We start from the raw sequence: 21,123 nt of genomic DNA, 5'->3' as shown, positions 1-21,123 counted from the left end.
GCCGCCATCTTCCGCATTGATGCTCCTAGTACACCGTAAATAGAATTGTACTACCCGGTACTACACTGTCATTCGATAATAATAGTAATAGCTTAATACGGCCACAGGGTGGTGCTATAATGTCAGAATACATCACCATCGTCAACATCATTATGAGGGCCTAAAAATTGTTTTGATGAAAATTGTATGAACGATGTAATAATGACAATTGTCATTTACATTACATATAAACATGTGGGCTTTGCATGAGCTATTCCTACACTTTTTTCATCGACTTTTAAATGAATTTAGTCTAATAAATATGATGTAGCGGTAGTATGAACACGCCCACTAAAATACAGAACAAAGCATTGCAGTAGGTTGTCCTTTATGAGATTTAATAAGTGTTTAGGAAAGCCCCATGTGTGTTTATTTAGAAAAACAAGAAAGCCCGGAAACTGATAGCAACAACTTCCGGTCCTCACTGCCTGAATGGTCTATAGCGAGAACGGAAACTCTAGACCGGGAAGTGGGGCATCTAAATCAAATCTAGCTAGCTTACTTTTCAAGTGTACCTAAGCGTCCTGCTGACTATTGGATGAGGCCGAGATGCAAAATCAGGATCCATGCGAAAATGGTAAGTTAACGGTATAAATTGTTAACACATTTGATAACGTAGCTAACGTTAGCTAGGCTTGGTGTACGTTCGATGTTCAACATGGCGTATGCCGTATCTTGCCCTCTGATCCCGCCCTGCCTGAAACGTAGTATAGGCTGCCTAGGCTAGCTGAAATGGTGGCACTGGCAAGTCCACGTATCTGCAATATCTAGACTGTTTCGAAATCATGAATTACTTTATTTCACTCTATATCGTTGTTTAAAGGGTCAAATCAGCAGTTGCTACATCCATTGTTGTACTTATTAATGACATGAACCCATTGATTCTTTAAGAATATAACTTAAATGCCTCATTAGCAAAGTTCTACTGTCGTCGTACCCAATGATGTATATAAATCATTGGTCATACCCCATCAACCCAAAATATAAGCTTGTTTTATTCCAATGTTTGTCAACAATGTAATTGTAAACAAACACTATATAGACTCAAAACATGACTAAAACTATAATGTTGATATCATGGATGGCCAGTCCTTGTATCCATAACTATTTATATATGAGAGCGGTTACATTTCTCTAGCCCCATCCCTTAGTTTTATACCTTAATATGGGTGGGGAATCGGGACCCAGCTTTGTTATTGTTTCTACTGCTGATTGTCGCTTTAAATATTCCGTTAACATAACAAATATTTTGACTGACGTTAGTCTAAAGTGTGGTAACTCTTTAGCTAGAGCTAGCTAGGTCAAATGAATGCGCGCGCCTAGTCAGAGTGGCGGTGTGTCGGCTAACAACTTATTTTCCTATTTTTAGGTCCCCCTCTTCTTCTTCCCTCTCTGCGTCTCTTCATTCCACCACTGCGGCTTGTCTCTGCGGCCATGTGGCAAGTTGTTCAGCGAGGAGATGTTCAAGATTATGGGATGCTGGAGGAATTTGTCACCACGGTGACCGAGATTGTGCCAGAGCTTTTGAGTTGCAGTCAGAGGGCCCAACTCATCCTGGGGCTTCGAGCAAGGGTAAGAGATTGGGCTCAGAATGGGGAAAATAAACATGCAACAAGATGATGATGTGACGGTAGTCCTAGCCTTTAGCCCAAACATAGACCTAGAACTCCTACATTTTTGTAATTTAGCAGACACTATTGTCCAGAGCGACTTACAGTTAGTGCATACATTTTTCATACATTTTTTTCATACTGCCCCCCCGTGGGAATCGAACCCACAACCCTGGCGTTGCAAGCGCCATGCTCTACCAACTGAGCTACAGGAGGCCTAGAACTCCTACATAGATCTAGAACTCCCACATACAGTGGGGAAAAAAAGTATTTAGTCAGCCACCAATTGTGCAAGTTCTCCCACTTAAAAAGATGAGAGGCCTGTAATTTTCATCATAGGTACACGTCAACTATGACAGAAAAAATGAGAAAGAAAAATCCAGAAAATCACATTGTGATGGGGCGGCAGGTAGCTTAGTGGGTAAGAGCGTTGTGCCAGTAACCGAAAGGTCGCTGGTTCTAATCCCCGAGCCGACTAGGTGAAAAATCTGTCGATGTGCCCTTGAGCAAGGCACTTAACCCTAATTGCTCCTGTAAGTCGCTCTGGATAAGAGCGTCTGCTAAATGACTAAAATGTAAAAAATGTAAATGTAATGTAAATATTGTAGGTTTTTTAATGAATTTATTTGCAAATTATGGTGGAAAATAAGTATTTGGTCACCTACAAACAAGCAAGATTTCTGGCTCTCACAGACCTGTAACTTCTTCTTTAAGAGGCTCCTCTGTCCTCCACTCGTTACCTGTATTAATGGCACCTGTTTGAACTTGTTATCAGTATAAAAGACACCTGTCCACAACCTCAAACAGTCCCATCCAAACTCCACTATGGCCAAGACCAAAGAGCTGTCAAAGGACACCAGAAACAAAATTGTAGACCTGCACCAGGCTGGGAAGACTGAATCTGCAATCGGTAAGCAGCTTGGTTTGAAGAAATCAACTGTGGGAGCAATTATTAGGAAATGGAAGACATACAAGACCACTGATAATCTCCCTCGATCTGGGGCTCCACGCAAGATCTCACCCCGTGGGGTCAAAATGATCACAAGAACGGTGAGCAAAAATCCCAGAACCACACGGGGGGACCTAGTGAATGACCTGGGAGAGCTGGGACCAAAGTAACAAAGCCTACCATCAGTAAAACACTACGCCGCCAGGGACTCAAATCCTGCAGTGCCAGACGTGTCCCCCTGCTTAAGCCAGTACATGTCCAGGCCCATCTGAAGTTTGCTAGAGTGCATTTGGATGATCCAGAAGAGAATTGGGAGAATGTCATATGGTCAGATGAAACCAAAATATAACTTTTTGGTAAAAACTCAACTCGTCGTGTTTGGAGGACAAAGAATGCTAAATTGCATCCAAAGAACACCATACCTACTGTGAAGCATGGGGGTGGAAACATCATGCTTTGGGGCTGTTTTTCTGCAAAGGGACCAGGACGACTGATCCGTGTAAAGGAAAGAATGAATGGGGCCATGTATCGTGAGATTTTGAGTGAAAACCTCCTTCCATCAGCAAGGGCATTGAAGATGAAACGTGGCTGGGTCTTTCAGCATGACAATGATCCCAAACACACCGCCCGGGCAACGAAGGAGTGGCTTCGTAAGAAGCATTTCACGGTCCTGGAGTGGCCTAGCCAGTCTCCAGATCTCAACCCCATAGAAAATCTTTGGAGGGAGTTGAAAGTCTGTGTTGCCCAGCGACAGCCCCAAAACATCACTGCTCTAGAGGAGATCTGCATGGAGGAATGGGCCAAAATACCAGCAACAGTGTGTGAAAACCTTGTGAAGACTTACAGAAAACGTTTGACCTGTGTCATTGCCAACAAAGGGTATATAACAAAGTATTGAGAAACTTTTGTTATTGACCAAATACTTATTTTCCACCATAATTTGCTAATAAATTCATAAAAAATCCTACAATGTGATTTTCTGGATTTTTTTTCTCATTTTGTCTGTCATAGTTGACGTGTACCTATGATGAAAATTACAGGCCTCTCTCATCTTTTTAAGTGGGAGAACTTGCACAATTGGTGGCTGACTAAATACATTTTTTCCCCACTGTAGATCTAGAACTCCTATCTATATGAGGTCTAAGCAGAACTTTTCCCATGTACAGTATGAAGGTATATGCCTATCTATCATCAGAAGGCAGTTATTTTGCATCCTTTAGATCACTGAGCAGTCTACAAGAATGTATTACATCCACTTTTAGAAGCAGATATTTATAGTTATCATAGTAAACACCACAACGCACCCTGGAGCTATCCTACCTTTAGACAAAACAATGTAGACAGTTGACTCTGGCCTTAGACAACTGACTGGTTTTGGTAATTGACAGAGATGAAGACCCTGACGCTGATTTTTTTCAATTGAATACTGACATTGGGCCTTATCTAGGCTATCTGTCGTTTTCTCAAAATGTGTTACAATGAGAACAGAGCAGTGCCTAGGAAGTGTGGGGTTGACCTTTGACCAACTATTGACTGGCCATTTGTCATTTCAGCTGGTTCTGGAGTTGTGTGGCACTGAGCAGACATTAGACCTCCAGAATATTCAGCAACACCTGGACAGGATCCGATCCCTCACATCCACTGGGGAAGCAGAGGTGAGGATCTTTCAAAGAGGGATTGGAGCTGAAGAACACATGCCTATGTAATTCGGCGTGCTCACTGATGATCAGTGATGGGTAAATCCATTTGAATTCAATCACTTTTTGACAGCATCCCTTTTGATTTGAATGAAACCTCCATACATATTTGCCCATTGTAGCAGTGCTCAGAAAGTGACTTTTTGGACTTGAACGGCAAAACATTCAAGAGATAAAGGTGCTTAAAGTTGACCTATTTCGCATCCTTGACCATACCATCATGACATGTCTTCATCACTAAAAAAGATAACCAGTTGAAATTGACATCATTGAAAAGCTTGCAAACAGGGTTTCCAAACTATTTTATAATTTCTAAAAAAGGGTATTAATAAACATTTGTCGTTTTTTAACCTTAAATGTAAATTATCTAAAAACGCTTAAACTAATAAAAAAAACATATTTGCATATGTTGTAGCTCAGACCCTATTTTACATCACCTGAAGTTGTGTTGTACCTGCAATCGGTTGAGACACAACGTGCTGTTGAATACAGGGCGGGTGTCATGTTTTGGCTGATAAATGTACTAAAATCAAATTGAAATTTCTACTTTCAAATGGTACCACACATCAGAGAATGTTGACTAGAATGGAATATCTGTTGGTTTCAATTATACTCTCATTCCTCCATAGGAAACCTATTGAAATCATAGAAATATAGATACTAGTATAGACATGACCATTTAAGTTGACATTCGACGATGGGTGGACCGGGAGTCATCTTTGTGGTAATAATTAGAAGTAAAAATGTCCATTCAATTAAAATGTCAATGGAGTACTAGCTAAATTGCATTGGTCTGATGGGATAGGTACATTCTATACATTTTATTTCTATGATTGAAATGACACCCACACTGTATTCAAGAGCATGTTGTGTCTCAACCGATGGTGGGCTCAACACAAAAACCTCAGATGATGTAAAGGTTTAAGCTACACCATATGGGAATATGAAGAAAAAAAAAGTACTTGTTTTTAGATAACTGACATTAAAGGTTAATAAATGTCATTATTTGTATAAAAAACAATTTTTTTATTTTTTTTTATAAAATAGTTTGACAACCCTGTTTGTAAGCTTTTAAATTATATCAAACTCAACCGTTTATCTTTTCCAGTGATTAAGACATTGATGTCTCATGGTATGGTGGGGAATTCAAAATGGGTCAACTTTAAGTACTTTTACCTCGTGAATGTTTTGGCATTCAGGTACAAAAAGTAACTTTCTGACCACTTCTTCCATGAGCAAACATATATGGAATGTTTTGTTTAAATCAAAAGGGATGCTGTCAAAAAGTAATTGAATTCAAATGGATTTAATCCGATGTGCCCCCGGCTGGCTGGAGATTTAGCTTTAGGACAAATGAAACATTTTCTAAAATGTGCAAACTCCGCCCACCTGTGGAACCAGATTATGCAAAACCAATAGGCCCAACCAGACTATTGTGTGATTGAGTTGTAAGCTTCAGTGATGTAATAGTTGTGCATGTTTTGTTACAGTCAGGTGATGCAGAGGTGGAATTATCTGAATCAAACTTTGTGGAGCTGGTTGAATCTCTGCTGAAAGACCCAAGTGAAAGGGAGAACTTCTACCAGGTTTGTCTCTCCATTTAGTCTTCGCTGCAGTTAGAACCTAGCCTGGTACCAGATCTGTTTGTGATTTTGCCTATTCCATTGTCAATGTTTGGCCATAAGAAGTTGGCAAGAAAGCAGAAAAATACTGTTTTTTTTTTAAATATTCTAAATGTTACATCCATGTACAGTACCATTCAAAAGTTTGGACACACCTACTCATTCAAGGGTTTTTCTTTATTTTGACTATTTTCTACATCTTAGAATAATAGTGAAGACATCAAAACTATGAAATAACACATATGGAATCATGTAGTAACCAAAATAGTGTTAAACAAATCAAAATATATTTTGGATTTGAGATTCTTCAAAGTAGCCACCCTTTGCCTTGATGACAGCTTTGCACACTCTTGGCATTCTCTCAACCAGCCTTATGAGGTTGACATATTCACTACAATGTAGAAAATAGTAAAACATAAAGAAAAACCCTGGAATGAGTAGGTATGTCCAAACTTTTGACTGGTACTGTACAAGACTTCATCTCCAATACATTAAAGTACTATATTTCTACAGGTTTGAGTCCTTCTCATTCACACATACTGTATTCCCACCTCCAGGTGTTTGTGGTTTAGTTATAGTTTCTTTATAGATCAAACAAAATACTAAAACATTTTGCTTTAGGGTGTTGAAGTGGCTGTATGATGGTCTAAGACCAAAGGTAATAGCAGTACACATTTTAGGCTAATTATCGACATTATTACATTTATTTATTCTCATCTAGGATGTGTACCCTGTGGAATTCGGGCCCAAGTATGACACTGCAATACAGATGCTGATGTTGGAATTCCTTTCCAGACTTGAGAAGTTACTTCCCATACCAGACCTTGAACAGGTAATAATAAGGAATAACACCTTTATCTAATTAGCTTGGGGAATTAGAAGTCAAGAATACCAAGCAAGAATCAATATGTTTAAGGAACTGTGAGTTGGACATTTTAGTTTGTTGTTAATGCTTTTAAACCATGTTCCTCTCTCTCAAGACCGCCTCCTTGCTAAATGCTGTCCCCTCTGCTCTGGAGAAATGTGTACAGTTTGTACCTGACTTCAGACAATTGAGGACCCTGCTCCAGTACCACAGAAAACGTGGACATTTGGACTCCATCGGTGAGTATCATACAGAGTCAGAGGATCCATGGTTTGGATTGGTTGTGAAAAAATTGCAAATGATGTGTCAGGTAGAGTAATTATGTATAGTATATAGATTATTGGTTATGTTTGTCTGGTAAAAGTTTATATTTGAGGCATTGACATAATTATCATATATGCTGTTCAATTTAACCGTAATATTTTTAAATGTCTCCCTCTTTTGCATGAAAAGGAACTCCATCGTCCTTTGGTGACTGCATCCTCTCCTCTTTGTCTCTTCCTCCATACGTGCGAGTGGTGACTGCCCCAGATGTAGACTCAGATACACAGTCAGAAAGCATGAATTTGGAGGGAATGGAAGCAAGAGAGTTGTTGGAGAATCGGACAAAGGAAATTGATGGACTAGTTCCAGCAGATGAGGTTAAAAGAGACGTAATTACTGAGCAGGATTACGGTATTGACATGGAGACTGCCGTTGGGGAAATTGACAATCAAGCTGTCACTGGCTTGAATTCACTCAGACCATCACATTTTCAACCATTAAAACGAAGCAAAAGGCTGCAGATTAAGAAAATGTTTTCAAAACGACGGAAACCTCGGAAGACTGATTCTTCCGGGCGTGCAATCAAACAGCCATCATCCTCCAAGGGTCGCCCCTCCCCAAAGAAGTCATGTAAAAGAGGCCCATTCAATAAGACATGTGAAGTGTGTGGAAAGACTTTCACTCGAGTCACAGCCATGAAAAGGCATCAGCTAACCCACACTGGAGATCTCAAGTTTAAGTGCCTCATGTGTGAAAAAAGCTTCAGGGATGGTCATAATCTGAAGAGACACCAGAGGCGAGTTTGTGAAAAGGAGCTAAAGATGTTTGATGATAAAAATGAAGAAGAGATCCCACAACCCTCAACTAGCAAATCTCTGATCACATCACCCCTCAAGACTTCCTCTCCACCAGGGCCATCTCATCAAGGAACTCTGGACACTATCACAGCCACCAACACGTGCTCTGTGTGTGGGAGGTTTTTTGCTCGTACTTCAAGCTTGGTAAGGCACATGAGCTCCCACTCAAAAGAGCGTCCATTTGGGTGTGTCAATTGTGGTAAGAAATTCAAGTATTCATACGATTTGAAAAAACACCAGAGAGAATTGTGTCAGAAAATGACCCAGGGAGATTTGTGTCAGGATGTTGGTCAGAACATGGCACAACAACAGAGTGGCCCACAACCGGAGAAGGTTTTTCTTGCCACTGCAGAAAATCGAACCCAGGTAGATTCCAAAACCTGTTATGTCTGTGGTAAGATTTTGACTTGTACCTCACAGATGGAAAGGCACTTGAAATCTCACTCAAAAGCACGTCCCTATAATTGTGCTATTTGTGAGAGAAGCTTTAAGTACAAAGATACATTGAAGAAACATCAGGAAATCCTTGGTCACGAGGGCATCCTAGAAGACTTGGGTCAGAGTGTGGACCCGCAACAAGTGGAAGTTAACACAGAGAGTTGCATCAGCCCTCTCACTACCAAGGAAAACGACACTGAGCCCCTTATCATGGCTGTTACTTCAGTGCCGACTCTCAAAGAACCCAAACCATGCACTGTGTGTGGGAAGATTTTTAACCGTGCTTCAGTTATGGCTATTCATATGAGGTCCCATTCAGATGAGCGTCCTTATCAATGTGGCAATTGTGAGCAGCGCTTTAAGTACGTGCACAATTTGAATCAACACCAGAGATATATCTGTAAGGTGAACCGAGAAGAGTCCTCTCAGATGGTAGACCAGCACCAAGAGGAGGAGTCTAGCGAACCACTGGCTGCTAAGGCTGATGCTCCAGAGACCTCTACCAGTCAACTCCAACTGGTTCACTGGTGTAAAAAATGTGGAAAGAGTTTCGATGACATCTGTAATTTGAAGCAACACCAAGAAAGTTTATGCCGAGAGGAAAAAATAAAGGTGGTCTTCAAATGTGAAAAAAGAAAGGTGGTCTTCAAATGTGATGATTGTGGGAAGGACTTCAAAGGTTCATCATCCCTAAGAACACACAAGCGAATTCACAACCCATTCTATTGCTCTGATTGTGGAAGGGTACTTCCAAACTCCATTGCCTTTGACAGACACAAGCTGATGCAGCACAAGGAAATCCAGTGTACCATGTGTGAGAAGACCTTTACCCTGTTGGGGCGTCTGAGAGATCACTATCTGCATCAACATAAATTCACAGGACCATACGCCTGCTCTCAATGTGAGAAAACCTTCACTCAGTTAAGATACCTTGTTGAACATGAGAGAGTTCACTCAGGTGAGTACCCTTACCAGTGTTCTGTTTGTCAAGCAAAGTTCAATAAAGCAAATTCTCTAACAATACACAGTAGGAAGCACACAGGAGAAAAGCCATTCCTGTGCTGGCAGTGTGGAAAGAGCTACAAGGATCGTGGAAACCTGTCAATGCATATGGGGACCCACTCAGAGGAGAGACCATTTTCTTGTTCGCAGTGTGACATGACTTATCGGACAAAGATTCAGCTGAATACACACATTGAACAAGTTCATGAGGGGGTGAGATATACCTGTGCAGTCTGTGGAAAGCAGTTTTTGAAAGCAGTGTCATTGATAAGACATGAACTTACTCACACAGGAGAAAGACCTTTTCCATGCTCCTATTGCACAAAAACCTTCATCACTGCCAATGAAAGAAGGCTGCATGAAAGATACCATACCGGTGAGAGACCATACAAATGCCAAGACTGTGGAAAGTCCTTCGTACAGTTATGTTTCCTGAAATCACACCAACGACTTCACACTGGAGAGAAGCCATTTGCATGCAGCATTTGTGACAAAAGTTTCAGATTAAATTACCATAGGCAAAGACATGAGCGAACCCATACAGGAAAACAGAAGCCACATGTGTGTGCGGAATGTGGGTTAGCTTTTGCTCAAAGAAAGCGCCTGACTGAACATCAATGCACTCACTCCTTGAATTAAAATTGAAGTTTTTTTTGGAACTCTGATGTCCCTTTGTATTGTTATTCATTTTAAGACAGTACAGCAGGGAAAGTAGTGAGGGAGACAGAATGTAGGGAGACAGACAGAAGGGCAGAGAAGGGGCTTGAACCCTTGTCCCCAGGCAGGTAAATGTGGACCGGAGTCAAAAGCATTACCACTCTGTTAGACTCTGGCATTTTAGTTATTGTTGTTTACTATATATAACAACTACTTGTTTAACACCTCTGGTTTTAATTAGTATTCTCTTTTTTCCAGCTTTTTTTCATCATTCAGTGGATAATTTCAATAGCTCATTTGTAGTATGTACAGTAAAGGCTGAAACATGTCAACTGTTATTCTCAAATAACCACTACATTGCATTTTCTGATAATAGCAATAATAAAGGAGAAAGACATGAAAATATCTGTCTGATTTAAAAACATGGGTGTATTCACATTTGTAACTTTTTTGCACAGATACACTTCATACAAAAGTCAACCAATGCTTGCAGAAATATGTTTTATTAGGATCCTTCTGGTCAACATCACTGGTCCTCAAATATCCCTAGATCATTACCGGTTAAACTGGAACAAAATGTGAAGTTTGATTTTACTGAAAGGTAGGCTAATCCATGGAAAGGTCCTTTGCAGGAAGGGTATTTGGCATAAAAGCTATTGACATTTTTATCCAACAGCTTCATGATATTTAGGGTACTAGGAGGTAACTAGCCCTAAGAACAATGTCTAATTGCTGACACAAAAAAGCAACGTTTGGAGAGAAAAAAATTGGTATGTGGATGAAGGTCATGCTTAGGCAAATAAACTATAAAGGGAAATAAATGGCTACAGTTTACATGTTTTAGCAGATGCTCTTATCCAGAGCGACTTATAGTTAATGCATACATAATTATTATTATTATTTTTTATACTGGCCCCCCGTGGGAATCGAACCCACAACCCTGGCGTTGCAAACGCCATGCTCTACCAACTGAGCTACCTCCCTTCCGGCCATTCCCTCCCCTACCCTAGACGACGCTGTGCCAATTGTGTGCCGCCCCATTGGTCTCCCGGTTGCAGCCGGCTACGACAGAGCCTGGATTCTAACCAGGATCTCTAGTGGCACAGCTAGCACTGCGATGCAGTGCCTTAGACCACTGCGCCACTCGGGAGACGAGTTTACACTTTTACACTTTTTTAGTTATTTCATGAATTGTTGCTTTTAGAAAAGGGGTAACTGCCCCCCCCTCCTCATGGGGTAACTGGCCCACGGGGGTGCCAGTTACCCCGGTAGAAAATTATTGGATAGGGTTTCACACAAGTGCGTTAAAATCCATTTATTCAGTTCTATTTAGAAATTATTTAATAAGTAATACCATTTTAATGATTTAAATAAAATATGGGGGGGAAATGGTGTTGCACATGTCACCATTAATATCCGCACTTTGAGGAGATTTGATGTGAAGTTCCTCTTTTTAACTCACCTGCACATTAATTTTCTTTGTTCTTTCTTTGTTGTTCCTTTTCCATACAATCCATTATGTACAATTGCACTAAATATGATTTTAATAATGCAAGATTTTAAATCCCAGCAGTCTTTAAAATGACATTCAGGAGCAAAAGGTTTTCAATAGCTGTTTATAATTCATTTTTAAAAAACTATTAATTGGAATATAATATTGGAATGGAATATAAATAATATTAAATAACATTGGAATAGAACATTTAATAACAATAACTTAACTAATTAACTCAGTGTAACATTGATGTGGCAACTCTTATGCTCTGCTATTGCACGATTCTAATTTGTACATGGGTCACAAATAAAGCTATCCCCAGTCAAATTGGAGCACAACTCATGAGTCCACCTCCTTCACTGCTCACACCTAATCCAGTCCCCACCTGTGACTGAAAACAAGGGGAGAGATGCCAATTGAAAAGCTCTCTTAAAAACGTAGCTAGCTATCTATCTATATGACATAAAATGCTGTGTACAATAGCTAAAAGGCTATAAAGTTGCATTAACTGTAAAGCTATCAGTCACTAGTGGAAACATTTACAACTGCAATTAAGTTACGTAATCTTTTGTAAATGTATTTTACCTCAAACGATCTGCTAGTGAAGTTGCTAGCTAGCAACTTAGCATAAACTAGCACTAATTGGGCTAGTCGTTGTCTAAATGACAGGTAGAAACACATTCATAACCATAAAGGGGTCCACACAAAAGTTGTGATGACACAGAGGACATTTTTTGTTCAGCAAGAACAGTGGCAGCCAGTGAAAGAGTTGGGAAAATAATTATGTGAATTACAGGGGGGTGGGCAGGTACCCCTTAGTACCCTACGCACATGCCGGTGAGTTTTCTTAATTGTAATAATTATAAAAGGGTATGGCTAACCTATAGTAAGAATTCTAGACAATAATTGAACTTGCTGGCAAAGATGTCTTTCTAATAATTTACAACTTTAATTTAAGTCACGGGGATTTTTATTCAGGAATTTGTGGGCGGTAAACGCAACCGGAAATTGAACGGACTACGTTCACTGTCACACTGCTACTGAAGATAAGGTTTAAAACTGTTGCAAGCCTTTTAATGTAGAAATCATAGTTATCACACTTAGCAACATTTCATGTTTCGTGCGTGAATATTGTATGAGGACCGGATGGACGAGAATCCTTACGAAAATGGTATAGTGGATTTTGTTAACTAGGCTTGGTGTGCTTGATGTTCAACATGGCGTATCCTTGCTGAATTTGCGTCTGTCGTTATTTTTAGAACGCTGGGAGCAGGAGGGCTACTACTTCAGAATCATCCACTGTTATGTTTTGTAAGGGATAGGCTATTTAGTAATAATAATTGATTGGATTTATGTAGCTAATTTCTACCAACTAAGGTACGCGCTTTACACTATAGCGGGACATACAGACCTAATTTGACAAGAATGCGTTGTTTTTAGCCAAACTAAAAAATCTGTCGATTTAAACATATTTGAAACTAATCAGGTGCACTTGGTTAGCTTGTGCATGCAGTTTGCACGTTTGGGGCATCACCATAGGTTTCATTGTCTGACAGGTGAAATCAGCCACCTTTTTATTAAATACTTTAAATATGTATTTGAAGCAGCTCAGACTCATGTTAAATTTTAACTTTGAATATCTGTTAAGTATTATTTCAATCAGGGTTGCGGATCATATCCATTTCTTTAGCTCTGCACTTCTTCTAAGGTAGATGCTGAGAGTGGGATCCTTGGGACGTCCCTAACCTTAACCTTAACCCTTACCTTATTATGTTTCAACTTCAATGGGGTGACGTCAGAGTTGGACGTCTCAAGGGTCCCCCTTATACTGAACAAAACTATAAACGCAACATGAAAGTGTTGGTCCCATGTTTCATGAACTGAAATAAATGATCCCAGAAATGTCCCATATGCACAAAAAGCTTATTTCTCTCAAATGTATATATTTGTTTACATCCCAGTTAGTGAGCATTTATTCTTTGCCAAGATAATCCATCCACCTGACAGGTGTGGCATTTCAAGAAGCTGATTAAACAGAATGATCATTACACAGGTTCACCTTGTGCTGGGGACAATAAAAGGCCACTCTAAAATGTTCAGTTTTGTCACAACACAATGCCACAGATGTCTCAAGTTTTGAGGGAGCGTGCAATTGACTTGCTGACTGCAAGAATGTCCACCAGAGCTGTTGCCAGAGAATTTAATGTTAATTTCTCTACCGTAAGTCGCCTCCAACGTCGTCTTAGAATTTGGCAGTACGTCCAACCAGCCTCACATCCGCAGACCACGTGTAACCACGAAAGTCCACAACCTCCACATCTGGCTAATTTACCTGCGGGATCATCTGAGACCAGCCCCCCGGACAGCTGATGAAACTGAGGAGTATTTCTGTCTGTAATAAAGCCCTTTTGTGGGGAAAAACGAATTCTGATTGGCTGCACCCCTGCCCAGTCATGCAAATCCATAGATTAGGACCTAATTTATTTCAATTGACTGATTAAAATCGTTGAAATTGTTGCATGTTGCGTTTATATTTTTGTTCAGAATAGCATTTAGGCCTACCCGTCTAACTATAGCTAGGTGCTATGAATGTGTGCGCTTTGTCAAACTTGTTTGCGCCTGGTCAAGGTGACTGTGTACAATGTAGTGGGATAACTTCTTAGCTTGCAAGACATCTGCGTAGCTCTGTTTACAAATTATTTTCTTATTTTTAGGTCCCCCTCTTCTTCTTCCCTCTCTGCGTCTCTTCATTCCACCATTGCGGCTTGTCTCTGCGGCCATGTGGCAAGTGGTTCAGCGAGGAGATGTTCAAGATTATGGGATGCTGGAGGAGTTTGTCACCACGCTGACCGAGATTGTGCCAGAGCTTTTGAGTTGCAGTCAGAGGGCCCAACTCATCCTGGGGCTTCGAGCAAGGGTAAGAGATTGGGCTCAGAATGGGGGAAAAGAAACATGCAACAAGATCATGTGAGGTTAGTCTCTGACAACAATATTGTTGACTCTAGCATAAAACAGCCAGCTGTTAAACATTGACTGAGTTGAAGACCCTGACACTGATTTTCTCAAATACTGACATTGGCCCTTAGCTAGGCTATCTATCTAAATGTGTCACAATGAGAACAGAGCAATGCCTACGAAGTGTGTGGTTGACCTTTGTACTACTGACTGGTCATCTGTAATTTTAGATGGTTCTGGAGCTGTGTCGCACTGAGCAGACAGCAGACCAAGACATTCAGCAACACCTGGACAGGATCCGAAACCTCATATCCACTGGGGAAGCAGAGGTGAGTATCTTTCAGGGAGGGAGCAAAGGCCTATGTCAGTCAAAGTATTGTGTCATTGAGTTGTAAAATTTGATTATTTAACTGTTGTGCATTTTTTGTTGCAGTCAAGTGATGCGGAGGTGGAATTATCTGAATCAAACTTTGTGGAGCTGGTTGAATCTCTGCTGAAAGACCCAAGTGAAAGGGAGAACTTTTACCAGGTTTGTCTTGCTCTTATACGGTGGGAAAGTATACACATTTTGCTGGTCTAGGTTTTAGTGGTCTAGTTTTATATTGGTTCAAACCAATATAAATATAAGTATTATTATCATTTTAGGTTAATTTATTCTCTCCTAGGATGTGTACCCTGTGGAATTCGGGCCCAAGTATGACACTGCAATACAGATGCTGATGTTGGAATTCCTTTCCAGACTTGAGAAGTTACTTCCCATACCAGACCTTGAACAGGTAATAAGAAGGAATAACACCTTTATCTAATTAGCTTGGGGAATTAGCAGTCAAGAATACCAAGCAAGAATCAATAATATTTTTTACATTTAAACAAAGAAATTCAAGTGTGACATGAGTTTGTAGTTGTTAATGGTTTTAAACCATGTTCCTCTCTCTCAAGACCGCCACCTTGCTAAATGCTGTCCCCTCTGCCCTGGAGAAATGTGTACAGTTTGTACCTGACCCCATACAGTTGAGGACCCTGCTCCAGTACCACAGAAAACAGGGACATTTGGACTCCATCCGTGAGTATTATACAGTGTTATAGATTGGTTGTGCCAAAATTGCAATTATAAATGGGGTAGTTTGGGTCCTGGATGCTGATCGGCTGAAACAGCATTTCAGCCATGTGTATATCAAACAATATACCACAGGTATGATATATAAATACTTGTTTACTGCTCTAATTACGTTGGTAACCAGTTTATATTAGCAATAAGGCACCTCTGTTTTTTTTGGGGTGTATGGCCAATATACCACTGCTAAGGGCTGTATCCAGGCACTCCACATTGCATCATGCTTAAGAACAGCTTTAGCCCTGGTATATTGGCCAAATACCACACCTCCTCTGCCTTATTGCTTAAATATACCACACTCCCTCTGCCTTATTACTTGAATGATTTGTGTCAAGTAGAGCAGTTGTTACTTTTATCGGTAAAAGTTTATATTTGAGGCATTGACATAATTATCATATGCTGTTCAATTTAACCGTAATATTTTTAATTGTCTCCCTCTTTTGCATGAAAAGGAACTCCATCGTCCTTTGGTGACTGCATCCTCTCCTCTTTGTCTCTTCCTCCATACGTGCGAGTGGTGACTGCCCCAGATGTAGACTCAGATACACAGTCAGAAAGCATGAATTTGGAGGGAATGGAAGCAAGAGAGTTGTTGGAGAATCGGACAAAGGAAATTGATGGACTAGTCCCAGGAGATGAGGTTAGAAGATACGTAATTACTGAGCAGGAGTATGGTATGGACATGGAGACTGCCGTTGGGGAAATTGACAATCAAGCTGTCACTGGCTTGAATTCACTCAGACCATCACATTTTCAACCATTAAAACGAAGCAAAAGGCTGCAGATTAAGGAAATGTGTTCAAAAGGTCGAAAACCTCGAAAGACTGATTGCTTTGGGCGTGCAATCAAACAGCCATCATCCTCCAAGGTGCATTCTTCCCCAAAGAAGTCATGTAAAAGAGGCCCATTCAATAAGGCATATGAAGTGTGTGGAAAGACTTTCACTAGGGTCGCAGCCATGAAAAGGCATCAGCTAACCCACACTGGAGATCTCAAGTATAAGTGCCTCGAATGTGAAAAATACTTCTCGGATGGTCATAATCTGAAGAGACACCAGAGGCGAGTTTGTGAAAAGGAGCTCCAAATTTTGGATGACGAAGAGATCCCACAACCCTCAACTAGCAAATCTCTGATCACATCACCCCTCAAGACTTCCTCTCCACCAGGGCCATCTCATCAAGGAACTCTGGACACTATCACAGCCACCAACACATGCTCTGTGTGTGGGAGGTGTTTTACTCGTACTTCAAGCTTGGTAAGGCACATGAGCTCCCACTCAAAAGAGTGTACATTTGGGTGTGTCAATTGTGGTAAGAAATTCAAGTATTCATACGATTTGAAAAAACACCAGAGAGAATTGTGTCAGAGAATGACCCAGGGAGATTTGTGTCAGGATGTTGGTCAGAACATGGCACAACAACAGAGTGGCCCGCAACCGGACAAGGTTTTTCTTGCCACTGCAGAAAATCGAACCCAGGTAGATTCCAAAACCTGTTATGTCTGTGGTAAGATTTTGACTTGTACCTCACAGATGGAAAGGCACTTGAAATCTCACTCAAAGGCACGTCCCTTTCATTGTGCTATTTGTGAGAGAAGCTTTAAGTACAAAGACTCTTTGAAGAAACATCAGGAAATCCTTGGTCACAAGGGCATCCTAGAAGACTTGGGTCAGAGTGTGGACCCGCAACAAGTGGAAGTTAACACAGAGAGTTGCATCAGCCCTCTCACTACCAAGGAAAACAACACTGAGCCCCTTATCAAGGCTGTTACTCCAGCTCCAACTGCCAAAGAACACGCATGCACTGTGTGTGGGAAGATGTTGGACTGTGCTTCTCATTTAGCTACTCATATGAGATCCCATTCAGAGGAGCGTCCTTATCAATGTGTCGACTGTGAGCAGAGTTTTAAGTACAAGCAAGGTTTGAATCAACACCAGAGATATATCTGTAAGGTGAACCGAGAAGAGTCCTCTCAGATGGTAGACCAGCACCAAGAGGAGGAGTCTAGCGAACCACTGGCTGCTAAGGCTGATGCTCCAGAGACCTCTACCAGTCAACTCCAACTGGTTCACTGGTGTAAAAAATGTGGAAAGAGTTTCGATGACATCTGTAATTTGAAGCAACACCAAGAAAGTTTATGCCGAGAGGAAAAAATAAAGGTGGTCTTCAAATGTGAAAAAAGAAAGGTGGTCTTCAAATGTGATGATTGTGGGAAGGACTTCAAAGGTTCATCATCCCTAAGAACACACAAGCGAATTCACAACCCATTCTATTGCTCTGATTGTGGAAGGGTACTTCCAAACTCCATTGCCTTTGACAGACACAAGCTGATGCAGCACAAGGAAATCCAGTGTACCATGTGTGAGAAGACCTTTACCCTGTTGGGGCGTCTGAGAGATCACTATCTGCATCAACATAAATTCACAGGACCATACGCCTGCTCTCAATGTGAGAAAACCTTCACTCAGTTATCGTACCTTGTCATCCATGAGAGGGTTCATTCAGGAGAGTACCTGTACCAGTGCTCTGTTTGTCAAGCAAAGTTTAATTCAGCAAATTCTCTAACAATACACAGTAGGAAGCACACAGGAGAAAAGCCATTCCTGTGCTGGCAGTGTGGAAAGAGCTTCAAGGCTGCTGGAGAACTGTCAGTGCATATGGGGACCCACTCAGAGGAGAGACCATTTTCTTGCTCGCAGTGTGACATGTCCTACAGAACAAAACTTCAGCTGAATTCACACATTGAACAAGTTCATGAGGGGGTGAGATACCCTTGTACAATCTGTGGAAAGCAATTTTACAAAGCAGTGTCATTGAAAAGACATGAACTTACTCACACAGGAGAAAGACCTTTTCCATGCTCCTATTGCACAAAAACCTTCATCACTGCCAATGAAAGAAGGCTGCATGAAAGATACCATACTGGTGAGAGACCTTACAAATGCCAAGACTGTGGAAAGTCTTTCATTCAGTCAGGTTACCTGAAATCGCACCAACGTCTTCACACAGGAGAGAAGCCATTTGCATGTAACTTTTGTGATAAAAGTTTCAGATTATCGTATCATAGGTTAAAACACGAGCGAACGCATACAAGAAAAAACAAGCCACATGTGTGTGGGGAATGTGGGTTAGCCTTCGCTCAAAGAAAGTGCCTGACTGAACACCAACACACTCACCCCGTGAATTAAAATTGAACGTTTTTTTGGAACTCTGATGTCCCTTTGTATTGTTATTCATTTTAAGACCGTACAGCAGGGAAAGTAGTGAGGGAGACAGAATGTAGGGAGACAGACAGAAGGGCAGAGAAGGGGCTTGAACCCTTGTCCCCAGGCAGGAAATGTGGACCGGAGTCAAAAGCATTACCACTCTGTTAGACTTTGGCATTTGGTTTCTTGTTGGTTATTATATATATATATATATATATAACATTGGTTTAACACCTTTTTTTTTTACTTTTTTTTTTTTTTGTGTTCATTGAATTTATTTCGTAATTCACAGGATAATTTCAATAGCTGATTTGTAATGTAAAAATATATGATTAAAAACGTGTGTATTCACATTTATATCTTGCACAGATACACTTCATACATTTCTGCAAGCATTGGTTGAATTTTGTATCTGTCATATTTGGATAATTCAGGTCAAAATCACTGGTCCTCAAATTATCCAAAGCTTATTGGAGAAATAATTCATCAAAGTTTGGATATTTGTGACATGTTGGCCTTACTCAGGCCTTATTTAAACCACTATAACTATCTCTGCAGGGCAATTACTTTGGGCACATGAGAGTCAGCAACATGACAGCATACACGAACATACTCATAGCCAAATGCAACACCATGCGCGCTCGAGTGGCTCACTTTTGTCAAGTCGGTGACCAACCTTTCAAAGTGTGCTGCATTATGGGGATAAACATTTTCCGGCGTGTCTACATGTGGACTGCATGAACTTTACAACAACCGTGTGATCAAAGGTCACAAAGTTTTGACTGCAGTCGACTTCAATTTTCTGCAGTTGCTCCTCACCAGGTGCAACTTGCAGCCATCGCCTGCGGGAGGCACTATTTTCCTTGCAAAAATGTACCATGGTAGTACAATGAAAAGAATACCATGGTACTATCATGTTTTTTTTGCACCAGTACCATGGTATTTTCATTATACTAGCTCCCACCGTACAAAATAGTTTTGTACTAGCATGGTCGTTGTTTACAATTTATTGTGATGGTCTGTGGCCCACCTTTTTTTTCTGATATAGTGACCAAAAACGTTGTAATTTCTGATACTCACATAATGCAACATTGACTACTAGCTCTGAAATGGCAAAGCATAGGCCTAGTACCTTCTTAAATCCCTTTAGCTCAAAGTGAAAAACCACAACACACATGGTCTAGTAGTGTAGTGTACCCTCTTAAACCTTGAGCTGGATAGGGTATGGTGAGAAGAACGAAGGAAGTCTGAAACCTTGAAGATTTAAAATAGTTTATCTGGTGCTTCTCTCTCCAATACAGTTTTCAGTTGGCTCTCTCTCATTCAACTGACTTGGCTATTCTTATACAAATTCTAAATAACCAACATACTAAAAAACTATTTGTAAAAAGGTATTAATTATCATATTATTTCGTATAACATATCCCTATAAACAGCAAGTTACAATGTTTCACTTTGTTTACACTGTAAGAACGTTCGTTAGTCCTGTCGCCATGACTACGACAGGCTAGTTTGACTGGAGCTAACTTTAGCCGACGTTAGCTTCAATGTTAACGGACATTTATACATTAATTAAACTATCAAAACATAATCAACAAATAACAACAATAATATCACTACACTCCGCTTAACTTGGTGTTTCATATTCTATGGTTTATATCTCGCTCACCGTGATAATAGCGTTTAAAATATTTAGTTTATCTGGTGCTTCTCTCTTCAGTTTTCAGTTGGCTTTCTCATTAATTCACTCACTGACTAGGCAGGCTAGCGCGAGAGCCACTGTAGAGTGAAGCAACCACTAGAGCGAGCGGCTCCCTCTGCGGGCCGAAACAAGCACGAGGCCCCTTGACTATAAATACTGTATATTTTTACAAAATGCCAAAGATTCGGCTACCATATATCTCACTTTCTCCCACGTTTCAGGTTGGAAACACAGGGAACCCAAACATGAGCAAAAAACGGTACTATTAATACAAAAAGTATTACCCTTTTTCACAGCAACTATTTCCCTTTTTATTTGACGTTACAGAAAACTAGGACCAACAATAGTACCCTGCCTCTGACTTTATCATTACCATTGTACTATGGTAATGCACAATTAATAAAGATGGTACCATATGAGAATTTTTGGTACCATTTATCATAATTGTGCATTACCATGGTAGAATGTATAATGCAGTTTAAAACCATGGTATTTCCATGATCCACATCTATACCATGGTATAAATGAGGCAATACCATCGTAAAATGTAGGTACAATGGCAGTACCATGGTAGTACCATCACAATTTGTAAGTCGCTCTGGATAAGAGCGTCTGCTAAATGATGTAAATGTAAATGTAATACTTCAAGGCT

At 40.5% G+C, this 21,123-nt stretch overlaps 2 protein-coding genes across 2 annotated transcripts; both read left to right on the top strand.

Annotated features, from left to right (window-relative positions):
* The first annotated feature begins 462 nt into the window (after nucleotides 1–462).
* Nucleotides 463–10,424, top strand: LOC311139505 (uncharacterized protein). Its single transcript, XM_084174388.1, has 7 exons — nucleotides 463–616; nucleotides 1,409–1,611; nucleotides 4,152–4,253; nucleotides 5,786–5,881; nucleotides 6,639–6,749; nucleotides 6,898–7,021; nucleotides 7,236–10,424. The coding sequence occupies exons 1-7, from the start codon at nucleotides 589–591 to the stop codon at nucleotides 9,980–9,982; spliced, it is 3,411 nt and encodes a 1,136-aa protein (XP_084030514.1). The 5' UTR covers nucleotides 463–588; the 3' UTR covers nucleotides 9,983–10,424.
* A 2,090-nt stretch (nucleotides 10,425–12,514) lies between these two features.
* On the top strand, nucleotides 12,515–18,840 carry LOC311140484 (uncharacterized protein). The gene is made up of 7 exons (XM_084175560.1): nucleotides 12,515–12,666; nucleotides 14,210–14,412; nucleotides 14,681–14,779; nucleotides 14,884–14,979; nucleotides 15,116–15,226; nucleotides 15,390–15,513; nucleotides 16,017–18,840. Exons 1-7 carry the CDS (start codon nucleotides 12,642–12,644, stop codon nucleotides 18,749–18,751), a joined length of 3,393 nt encoding a protein of 1,130 aa, XP_084031686.1. The 5' UTR covers nucleotides 12,515–12,641; the 3' UTR covers nucleotides 18,752–18,840.
* Nucleotides 18,841–21,123: the final 2,283 nt, after the last annotated feature.

This window comes from Coregonus lavaretus (genome assembly GCF_964263955.1).
Source record: "Coregonus lavaretus genome assembly, chromosome: 13".
NCBI lineage: Eukaryota > Metazoa > Chordata > Actinopteri > Salmoniformes > Salmonidae > Coregonus > Coregonus lavaretus.
Note: the sequence above shows the minus strand (reverse complement) of the source record. Positions and strands in the feature narration are given on the sequence as shown.

What these genes read in the sequence shown, in the direction of transcription:
- LOC311139505 (XM_084174388.1), top strand. Translation starts at nt 589, where the DNA reads ATGCAAAATCAGGATCCATGCGAAAATG. An exon ending in AAAGGGAGAACTTCTACCAG is followed by an intron (nt 5,882 to 6,638) that starts GTTTGTCTCTCC and finishes ATTCTCATCTAG; the next exon opens with GATGTGTACCCTGTGGAATT. An exon ending in TGGACATTTGGACTCCATCG is followed by an intron (nt 7,022 to 7,235) that starts GTGAGTATCATA and finishes TTGCATGAAAAG; the next exon opens with GAACTCCATCGTCCTTTGGT.
- LOC311140484 (XM_084175560.1), top strand. Translation starts at nt 12,642, where the DNA reads ATGGACGAGAATCCTTACGAAAATG. An exon ending in TCCTGGGGCTTCGAGCAAGG is followed by an intron (nt 14,413 to 14,680) that starts GTAAGAGATTGG and finishes CTGTAATTTTAG; the next exon opens with ATGGTTCTGGAGCTGTGTCG. An exon ending in TATCCACTGGGGAAGCAGAG is followed by an intron (nt 14,780 to 14,883) that starts GTGAGTATCTTT and finishes TTTTTGTTGCAG; the next exon opens with TCAAGTGATGCGGAGGTGGA.